The sequence below is a fragment of the Portunus trituberculatus genome, chromosome 8 (assembly GCF_017591435.1).
Source record: "Portunus trituberculatus isolate SZX2019 chromosome 8, ASM1759143v1, whole genome shotgun sequence".
Classification (NCBI taxonomy): Eukaryota; Metazoa; Arthropoda; class Malacostraca; order Decapoda; family Portunidae; genus Portunus; species Portunus trituberculatus.
In genome coordinates this window covers 7348807-7360000 of record NC_059262.1, presented here as the reverse complement: position 1 = coordinate 7360000, position 11194 = coordinate 7348807, and the positions used below count along the sequence as shown (strand labels likewise).

General features: G+C 43.9%; 1 protein-coding gene across 22 annotated transcripts in view; it reads left to right on the top strand.

Annotated features, from left to right (window-relative positions):
- Window positions 1–10745, top strand: part of LOC123498820 (coiled-coil domain-containing protein AGAP005037-like) — a 140073-nt gene extending 129328 nt beyond the window's left edge. For 13 of the 22 annotated variants that reach the window (XM_045246275.1, XM_045246332.1, XM_045246365.1 and 10 more), the window contains one exon: window positions 4986–10745. In XM_045246275.1, coding sequence (XP_045102210.1) covers window positions 4986–6131 — 1146 coding nt within the window. In that variant the 3' untranslated portion in view covers window positions 6132–10745. Of the gene's footprint in view, window positions 1–29; window positions 583–4729; window positions 4783–4985 lie in introns of those variants that run through there. The other 9 variants (XM_045246290.1, XM_045246265.1, XM_045246404.1 and 6 more) reach the window with 6 other exon arrangements.
- Window positions 10746–11194: the final 449 nt, after the last annotated feature.

Sequence of the window (11194 nt, the reverse complement as noted above, 5' to 3'; positions counted from 1 at the left end):
TTATGTAACCTCCCTTACCACTGTTGCAGAGCGGCAATATAAAAACAATTCACTTCATATCTCTGGCCGAGGACGATGCAGTCATTGCCACTGACATATCAATCGTTTAGGCAAGTATTGATGTGCACGGCTACAAAACATCCCCTTCAGATCCCCTCAGACCCCTTCAGACCCTCACAGATCCCCTTATCCTGTCCTTAATCCATCCCTAGCCCATCCATTTATCTGTCCGTTGGTCCACCAGTCCCCTCAGGTCCCAGGACACTCTTAATCATTATCCTAGCTCCTTGTTGCCCTATTCTAGCTGAGACTTGCCCAGTACAGCTTCACCGTCACCTCTGGGCACCACTTAGACTTATCTACTTCACTAACTACACTTCACAAGTCATTAGATACCTAGATGACTTGTAGTGGAGGGAAGGGAGTGTAGTTGCAATGGTGGTGATGAGACAGACCTCCCTAACTGCCACAGACTGGGTGTAGGGGTAGAAAAAGTGTACATATGTGATGTATATATGACCAGCACACCCCTTGCATTGATCCTTCTCCTCTCCTTCTATATCCTGTGTCCTTCAGTGTTTATTGTTTCTACTGTTTCTTTCTTAATTTCTGTCTTGTTATTCTCTCATCCTTTCATTTATATCATTGTTCTGGTTACTGATTCCTGTTCTTACTTTCTTTCATCCTATACTTTTCCTATTCATTCCTATTCTAATACTATTAACTCTCTCTCTCTCTCTCTCTCTCTCTCTCTCTCTCTCTCTCTCTCTCTCTCTCTCTCTCTCTCTCTCTCTCTCTCTCTCTCTCTCTCTCTCTCTCTCTCTCTCTCTCTCTCTCTCTCTCTCTCTCTCTCTCTCTCTCTCTCTCTCTCTCTCTCTCTCTCTCTCTCTCTCTCTCTCTCTCTCTCTCTCTCTCTCTCTCTCTCTCTCTCTCTCTCTCTCTCTCTCTCTCTCTCTCTCTCTCTCTCTCTCTCTCTCTCTCTCTCTCTAATTCTTTTTATTGTAGTATTGCATACATATTTCTTCACTTTGCTTACTCTTTCTTTATTGTATTATCTTTTTATTCTTTTTCTTGCTATCTGCTTCACATCTGTGTACAAAAATGTTAGAAAACTTAAAAGAAGTTGAACTCACTATATACTTTATGTGCAAAAAAAAAGAAGGAAAATGAAAGAAATATCTTTTATCCTGTAATCTTTTTAACTCTTTCATTAAAATTTCCTGTTATATTCCAGTAATGTCTGTTGTCTTTGATCTTGCATTCCAAAAAAACACATCACAAGAAATTTTCCTTATATCAGAAACAAACCTAATTTTTATCTTCTCTCTCTTGTGCAAAAAGCTCTATTGAACTTCTTATACATTTCCCTTATGTTTACAATCCTCCATCACACATTCCAGTAACCATTCTTAAACCATGTTCTTTTATCCTTACTGCAAAGCTATTCAATTCCTGTATTCATTATAAATACTTTTGAAACTTCATACATATTCAATTCTCTTTCACACATTTTCATTCTCATGCCAATTCCTTATTTTATCCCTTCTACAAAATTGCTCAATGTTTGTATCCCTTTTCAAATCCCCTTTTGAAATCTTATGTACTTCTTTCAAATCTACAATCCTCTGTTGTGCATTCATATTGTCATACTGGAACCTCTCCTGCACAAAATCCTTTGTAAGATGATATTTAAACATTTTATTTTTTTTTATGAACTCGCTTTTGAAACCTTGTATATTTCTTTCTAAAATCCTTATGGAAATCTCTCATAAATTTCTATCATGCTGGAACCCTTTCTCATTCTTCTCATAAGCCCCATCAATTGCTTTCTAAAATCCCTTACTGAAATCTCACTTACAGTACATTTCTTTCATAGCCACAATCCTTAGCCATGCATACTCACAGTCACACTGCAAGCGTATCTCTTTGTATTCCTTAAAAACCCTTTATTGAATTTTTTTATTTATTTATTTTTTTCATTTTGATCTTCTTGTGATTCCCCCTCCATACAATATCCAATGCTTTATGACACCTTACCATGCATTCCAACTTTCACACTACAACTAAATCTCTTTCTATTCCGTACAAACCCATCCATGAACTTCTTATCATTAATATTCCCTGATCTTTCCCCTCCATGCCATATCCAATGCTTTATGACAGCCTCCCATGTCTTGCTCTCGTGTCACCAGCCCCTGTAGATGTTAATCACTCCTGCAAACTACCCCTCAACACTTCCTGCCATTCCCAAGCACTGTGTTCTTTTATTCTTGCGTCTGTAGTGTGACAGAGTCTGTGTAAGTCCTCTCCCTGATCCCTGTTACTTAGTCACCCTTGGTATAATGATATTCTGCCGGTTATTTCAGTGTCTTAGTTAGGGAGTGTATAGGACGTGTGGCAAGTTATGTTTTAGACGTTCACTCACTCGCTCACTCACTCACCAAGAGATGCAACAAGTATGTATTATCGCGTGTGTCAGTTGTGTGATATCCTGATCATTATGACTTTATCTTTTTATTCATTGATTCATTTGTTAGTTCAGTTTTTTTCTTATTGGTATTATTCTTATTCTTCTTGTTATTGTTGTTGGCATTGTTGTCGTTAGTTTAGTGTAAGTGTTGGGTGATTCACTGACAGATGAGATATGTTTTATATGCTTGATGGGTCTGTCTCTCTTTTTTTAAGTGTCATTTCTTGATTAACGAAATTGAGTTATTTGTTTTGCCAAGTTTAAATTTTTTTTACATTTATTTTTATTGATTATTTTTTCATGTAATTCATAAAGATAATGTGTAGGTATTTGTTTTTCATCAGTGTTCCTTTGTTAACCTAGACTATTTGTTTTATTTTATCATTATTTATTTATTTCTATGTAACATGAAATGTGCAAAAGGATTTTCATCATTATTATTATTAATATTATTATTATTAATATTATTATTATTATAATCATCATCATGGAAGGCCTCAAGAGTTTGGGAATGAGAGCACCATTAGAGAAGTTGTGCATTTATCCGCTCATTCATTCACATCCATTAGTCACTTAGGTTAGGTCATGGAGTTTGAATGATGAATTACAGTGATGACAAATAAGTAAGCTTAGAATACAGGTAGCAAAAATGCACTAGTAGACTCAGTAACGATGGAAAATAGAACCTGTAATCCAAAAGTAGTCAGCAAGTGCACATTTGATTCAAAGAGGATGAATAGGTTGACGTCATCTGAATATATTTGACATACACTAGATCAAAAGGATGAAAAAACAATAAATAGGTTGCAATCTAAAAGTAATCAATAGATGTACATGTATACTAGATTCAAGAAAAATAGATGAGTTGATGTAGTCTGAATATAATGAATATGCACTAGAAAAAGGATGAAAAAAATTAGATAAAATAGGTTGTAATCTCAAAATAGACAGTAAAACACACTCATTTCAATAAGGATAAAGGAAATAGAGGTTGGTGAAGTCTAAGAATAGACAGTAAATATACAACCAGAGTTACAAAATTATACAGCAGTTATATATGTATGAATAGTGAGTTTTATGAGGAGTGACTGAGGTTATTTGGGGTGATTGGTGACTGGTGATTGGTGATGAGGCATTATAAAAAGTGATCATGGTGATGTATGGGAAGAGTCAGGAAATCTATTTACAAATGAGTGTTGGAGTTATACAGTAGCCCATACAGTGCTGAGAAGTGATCCATTGTGTGCATATGGACACAGAGAGAGAGAGAGAGAGAGAGAGAGAGAGAGAGAGAGAGAATGGTTTGCCTATAGAATACAGTTTGTTGAAGAGAACTATAACAGTACATGATATAGAAGAGAAACTTAGAGTGACTATGTTGAAAAGAAATTTCATTCCATAAGATTGGACTTTGGGAATGTAATATATGGAGGAGAACTTGTAGAATGCAAAATGTAACATAGAGATTGTAGGAAAAGATATAGTGTGCAGATGACAGGTGGTGCCATCTGTGGGAAGGTGGCATGAGAAAAGAGGCCAAGTGATTGCTTGGTGCTACACAGAGAAATGATTGATTGGGTGGTGGAAGATTAGTGGCATGCCACAATGAAAGAGTATTGACTGAATGAGTTAGTGGTGCTGCTGGAGTAGTAGTGATTGAGTATTAACTGAGCAAGGGTATTAACTGAGTGGATGATGCCACAGGAAAAGTACTCATTGTTTGAGTGACACTGCAGAAGTGTGTTAATGGAGTGAGTGATTGACACAACAAGAGTTCTGGATGACTGATTGATGCCACAGTAAACTGTGTATATGTAGAATGACTGGTGACTAGTTAGCACCACCACAAATACAGATTCACACAGCACACTGGTAACTAAATAATTATCATAGTGTAAGAAAGAGAGCCATGCATAGGGAGGCTCAGAATGCTCCCAACTCAGGTGCCTGTGAGGTAACAAGGGGGGAGGTAAGATTGGAGGGGTGGTGTTGTTGTGGGAGGCCCGGGGCACCCAGCAGCAGCAGTGGCGGCGGCGGTGGCAGCAGCAGCAGCGTCAGCAGCAGTGTGGGTGGCTTGAGCCAGTGTGGGCCGGCATCCCTGTGTTGCACGCCACCATGTCTCGCTGTAGTAGTGACTGCACAACACACACGCATTGCCTTATGTTTGTTTGGTTATTGTTTTATTGTTTATTTTTCTTTTATGATGATCTGTTTAGTTCTGGAATGTTTGTGTGATGCCAAGTCGCTGTATACTTTTAGCCAGCAGCAAGAGCAGCAGCTACAGCAGATGAAGTGCATTGGCGGCACAGCATGTGGGTGCCGATCACCTCTTTATTTATTTTGTCTTGTGATATAAGTTTGGCAATATACTTCACTTCTGGAGAGTCAAAGCCAGCCTCCCCCATTGTTCCCAGGAGGGCAGTACCCCAGGCCCACACCTCCCACAGGGGCCGAGGCCGCCCAGCTGGCATTGACTCCCCCAACCTGTCCCCCTATGACCTGCTTCTCCCCACAGCAGCCCGGTGTTGTCCCGAGCCCTCACCTGGCACACCCCGGAGCCGCCGACGGACAGCCGCGCCTTCGTGCAGAGAACGCACTCGACGCTCTGCTAGACGAGCTGCAGACCTTTGCCCAGCCGCCTTCTGAGGCTGGCAGCCGCAAGAGCAGCCTGGAGCCTCCTCCCACACCTCAGAGCACCACTGCGCCTGCCACACTCACCGCCAGCACCACCGTCAAGCGGCTGCCCTCCTTCCCCAGTTCTGACTCACAGTCCTCACCCGTCAAGACGCCTGCCAGTGCCCTGTACCCTGGGGCAGCTAGCACACTGCCCCGGGCAGCCACCTCCAATCCCACCCTGGCCTTGCGGGAAGCCCCTGGGCAGAAGCTTGGTCTGGCCCAGGTGCTGCAGGGCATGGGCCAGCCTGGTGACCCACACCGTCTGCCACCACCGCCGCCGCCGCGTACCTCATCCCGCTCCCCAATGCTGTCACCCACGTCACCTCTAGGGCCAGCTGGCCGGGCTGTTTCCCTACCGCCGGGTGGGCCAGTGGTGTCCAAGGTGGGTGAGGTGCTGCGCAATGCTGAGGGCCGGGAGCTGTACGGGCCAGTGTTGAGGCAGCGGCCACCCTTAGGACGTGGCTCCTTCAGTGAGGACTCCACTGCTTCCTCTGCCTCCACCAACAGCTCCACCAGCAGTGCCAAGGCTGGCCAGCTTTCCTCCAACAGCAGCAGCACAGAAAGCGTCAACTCCCAGGAGGGGGCAGCTCCCCACCGGCCACTTGGCACAGGTGGACAACCCCCGACGCCTCCCCCTAAACAGCGACAGGAGAACTTGGAGGCACGGCACATGGAGCTGCTGCGGCGGCAGCGGCAGCTGCAGGAGCAGTACCAGCGTCTGCAGTCATTACAGCGGAGCGGTGGGCGACCAACTCCGGCCAACATAGACCTGAAGAAGACCGGCAGTGAGAGTAATCTAACAGCACGTCTGGGCTTGTCCTTGGCCCCCGCCCCTCCCCATGGCTCCCTCTCAAATCTATCCTCCCCCAGCACACACACCAACACCCTTCCCAACCCCAAGACTTCCTCGGCCGCCCTCTCAGTGGGCAACGGTGGCCCCACCTCACGCCGCCCCGCTGGCCTGGTGGAGACAGACATCCTCTGAGCCGCTGCTGCCGTGCCCTCTGAGATGTGTATATATGTACAGCACACACACAGACAGACACCACGCTGCCACAGACAGTGGCACAGTGCTAGTCCTGTGGAACCTTCTCTCTTTTTTGTCGCCACATGATGTTTGTAGGCGTTAAAGGGACACTGCGGTTCATGCCACATGTGGCCACTACCGCACCAAACAATCAAAACAGACTCAGCCCACTGCTGCCGCCACTTGACTAAGGAGGGCCAGCTCGTGCCTGGCCACACTGCTGAGTCCTGCATGAGTTTGGATTGACTGGTTGCTCAAGATGAAGGCAGAGCAGGCAGCAGCAGGCCCAGGCTGTGCAGGCCCTGCTTTGCCCCTGCCAGGGCCTCCTGCACTAGTAACATTTTTGCCACCACAAACAGTCAGCTTACACAGGTCTGGGGATGGGGAGCAGCAGCAGCAGCAGCATCAGCAGTAGGAGCAGCAGTAGCAGCAGCCTATGGGTGGCTCATAGCACAGCAGGACCAAGCCAACCAGTAATCTGACCTGCCTCCAAATTGGTGGTGAAATCTCTAATCTCCTGGTCAGAGGACATCCCATGGATTCCTCTGTGACCGAATGGTGGAGTCCTGCAGGGAATGTGCTGGATGCTGCATTCCATCAAAATTTAACAGGAATTTCTGTGTTCAGAGGATTTACACAAAATACTCAATCAGAACCTTCTCCCCCTATGCCTGAGGGTGCATGAGGCAGGCAGGCAGGCAGATAGACAGACAAGACAGGTGGTGCTCAGGGCTGCATCTCCAAGGTGGACAGAACTGTGTGCCACCATTCCTACCATGGAAGGAAATGCTCATGTACATAAGATTTATAAAACAGATTCGCACACGTTCTATGTATTTATTGTAAGAGTATGTATGTCTTAAGTTCTGGGACTGCTCTCCGCCTCCTGCCCTTGGGTTCTACCCCATGGTGGTGTGTGTGGTGGTGACTGCCACAGCACACATGTCTTGTAGAGCAGCCTTGGGGCTGTATAATGGCAGGCAGACCAGGGCATCACACAGCACCACAACACCACTACTCCAGGCCAGACAGTGACCCTCATACATGTTGGAATCAATCACTCTGACTGTTCAACTCTGACGGGATTCTCACTAGTTTCTTTAGCACCGTGTCACTGGCTGGTGAAGACTGCCAGTGCCTCGGCTCAGACAGTATTTACACACCCTCAGGAATCTGCAGACGTCACTATTGATAGCAAACAAAGTATAAAGAGAGACAATAAATCCTTACAGCAACAGCAGCAGCACTCCTCATGTTTGGTGTGCCGTCAAGACTAGACTATGGTGCATCTGGTGGTGCTGGCAAGACAAGCACCTTGCAACAACACCTCACCTTCCTTGCTATCCTGATCTGTCCTCTCCGGCTCTCACCCAAAGGTTATTCAGTATTACTAAGCAGCTGCCCCTATGTGTTCCCCCTGGAGTGTAGCCTGGTGCAGGGCAGGAGTGTGCCGCACTGCTTGGAGATGACAGCTTCACCGCGTGTGTCCCTCCTCCTGGCCCAACTGTGACCCCCCTGGCAGTGATTGCATGACCAGAACATCCCTTAATTCATTGTTGATATTCATTATTAATCTCAAGAACGTACGTAACACTGACTCAAAGGGAGGAAAGAAAATAAGAGATGTTATGTATACTAACAATAATGACAGGAAAACTTTCACATCATCATCGTCTCGTAGCTTTTGATATCATTTTCCTAAACCGTGATGAAGCTTGTAACTCGCGTGTGTGTTTGATAACCGAGTATCTGTGTAGCTACGTATTTCAGTACAACAACCTTGGAAGGACAGAGTGTGGAGAGAGCAAGTGGGGCCAGCTGCCTTGTAGAGACCTGACTAAAGAGCTATGTGGCAAACCTTCAACACACACACACACACACACACACACACACACACACACACACACACACACACACACACACACACACACACACACACACACACACACACACACACACATGTCTTTACAATCAATCACACAATACTCACACAGTACTCTTAACTCAAGCTGTTCTCATCCTCATGAGTGGTACAAGTTCTAGTCTCCATAGCAGCACTACAGCAGTCTCCTCTATGGCACCTGACCCCTCCCCAAAGAAATACATGACCTGCTCAATGCACTCTTGCCATTGCGTTGAAACACTTCTGGTTCCGGCAATGGCCTCTGTCGGATGGTATTCCTTCTGTGCCAAAAATCAATCAGGAGTCGGCCTCTTTACAATGTGCAAGTCAAAAAACATAAAAAGCAAGGGAAAGAAAGATTGATGGATGGAAAAAAACATTATTGTGAGGAGCTGTAGTCTGTGACTAAGCAATATTTTGTATGTTTGTCTGATGAGTTATAGCAACAATCAGTGTTATCTACCTCTGTGACTCACCAGTGCTCCTCCTCTGTGACATGTGTTACGCAACAAGACATGGAGAGCAGGTTAAGGGAAAACGCAGCAGCCATGGCCAGAGTCTTTTACATTTCTGCAAGGGCTGCCGCATCAAAACTCATATCACTACATACTTCATTTGTTTTATATTTTACGGTAGAAGAAAAAAATCGACGACACTTTGGCAATTTTGATGTATCATCTCAAGAATTCTTTCTGCCACTGTCTTGGTGGCTTGCTTTCCTGTGATTCGTTGGATTTTTGTTCCCTGCCGGCCGTGCAAGTCGGCGATGAGGAATTTTGTTGTTTCTGTGGCATAGCTAGAAATCTGCCATGGTTTATTTTCTCTCAGTGTGCTGCTTCTGAAGACAAGACATACAGGAAGTCTTTGGTTTATGCCACTTGTCATTCTGTGCTGCCAGTCACCTCTCTGCAGCCTCACACTGACCCCTGTATTCCAAAACATTTCACACTCACCTCAACTGCTTTTTAACAGGCTGTAGTAGATGTCACCAGTTTTTCAAGAGTGTTTGTATGATTTTTTTGTGATAATAGGTCCAGCACCATCAATAGAAAGATCACCCATGCAAACCTAGTCATCTCAGCAGCTTTTGAAAACAAGAGAGCGAACAAATTTAATATTAAAGAGTACAGGGCCAGGAGAGCCATCAGAGGTGACCTCAGGCTGGTCTCTCCTCTGGTCCAGCTTGTAGGAGTGACTGTGGCAATGAATAAGTAGCATGATCCAACAGCTTCCTATATTCCTCAGTCCCATAGGTGCCTAGAATGAAGACGATCATATGAGTAGCCTGCCCTGCACGCCCTCAGCCGCCCCACTGACACTCTCATGTCACCACAGAGTATTAATAACTGTCTTGAGTAGTGAGATATGAGTATCTTAATTTTGGATTGACTTTCAGGGTGTATGATGGATGTTTCTAGATGTGCAATAGTTTCATGGAGCAGTAGAACATTTTGGTTATCATATGAACAAAATGTTTTTTGATTTGTGAATGTGTGTATGATAGTTTTGAAAAGTTGTAAGATATCTTTGTTTCTCTAGTGGGATTAATTTGTTGGTAATTTTTTAATGAATGATACTTTCAAAGAATCACAAAATACCTTTGTTCTCTTATGAATCCAATGTTTTCATATTTTAGGAATGTGTGATGATTTCAAGGGGTTGTACAATGTTTCTGTCTCCCAGTGAATTGAACACCCATAACACTCCTTAGCATAGTCAAAAAGCAGGATACTTACATTTTTTATACATTTTTCACCACTATGAAAGCATAACACAAGCAGTGCCAAAGTAAATGAACCAAACAGAGTCATGACACATTTTGTAATAGAGTGGTGCCATGTAGGCCAAGGCAGGACCAAGGTGGCGGTGGCAGTGGTGGTGGCCTGGGCAGGACGTGCAGGCGGCCCCTCAGGGTAGCAAAGTCTCACTCTTCCTGCCGCCTCTGCTTCACCTTCATGTTTTCGCCTTATTAAATAGTCTACATAAATTTATCAATTAAAAGAAAGAAAGCCTTCACAGAATAGTGTTCACATAATGCATGGATAGATATTATGAGTTGATTCTTTGTAACTTTAAATTTCTGTAATATACATATGCATATATTGTAATTTTATAAGGAGTTCTAACTTATGGGAAGGCTTGTTGTGGTGTGGTTAGAGAGACACACCTGCTGTGCTGCCATGGTGCAGGTGTGGGGTACTTCATTAACTGGGTTCTCAGGTGACGTGGAAGTGGAGATACATCGAGGTGCATTCGTCAAACCGCAGGAAAGCAGAAAGCTGGAATAAACAAAAAAAAAATGTATGCAGAGTTACTGTTGTGTTTCATTACTTAAAAAAGAAATGTTACAAAAAAATAAATAATAAATAAATAATAATAATAAACTAAACATTAAACGTTTCATGTCTGTCCGAGTCTAGTTCCTTGCATCTTGTTTATTTCCTTATGACAGGCTCAGCAAGTTTAAAAACTATGTTAATTTTTATCTTTTCTTTTTATTGAATCTCTAGGCTTAAGCGTTCCTTCTTGCCAAGGCGTGGAATTACTGTTTCCGGGAACCCACTACGAGAGCTGGGGGTTGACGAGAGCTGGTATGTGTACTATATGTCCTGTTAAACTTATTTCAATGATAAAAAAGATATGTTTGCCACAAATAAAACTGCAATTACTCTCATTTATATATTTCCTTCCAGCATTAGACAAGGATGCAGGGAGTGAGGAGAGATAGGATGGTGAAAGTGAATCTGGATGGCTGGCTGTCATGGAAGGAGAGAATAGGATCGGGGTGCTGTGACATTCAGGAGAGAAGAAATGAAATGGAAAATTATAAAGAAAAGGAGAGATGGAAAGGCTGTGACACTAAGGAGGAAAGGAGGGATGGAATACTATGAAGGAAAGAGAAAGGTAGGAATGGAATGCCGTGAAAGCAAGTTGGTAGAAATAGCTAGAATGATGAAAAGAAAGAAGGGTGAGATGGCATGCTGCAAAAAAGAAGAGGGATGGCAGGCCGGAAAAGAGAGGAGGAATGGTAGGCTGGGAAATGGAGGAGGGATAGAATGATGTGAAAGTAGGAAGAGAAAGATACATGAATTTCTTCTCTGCTGTTCTTTTAATACCC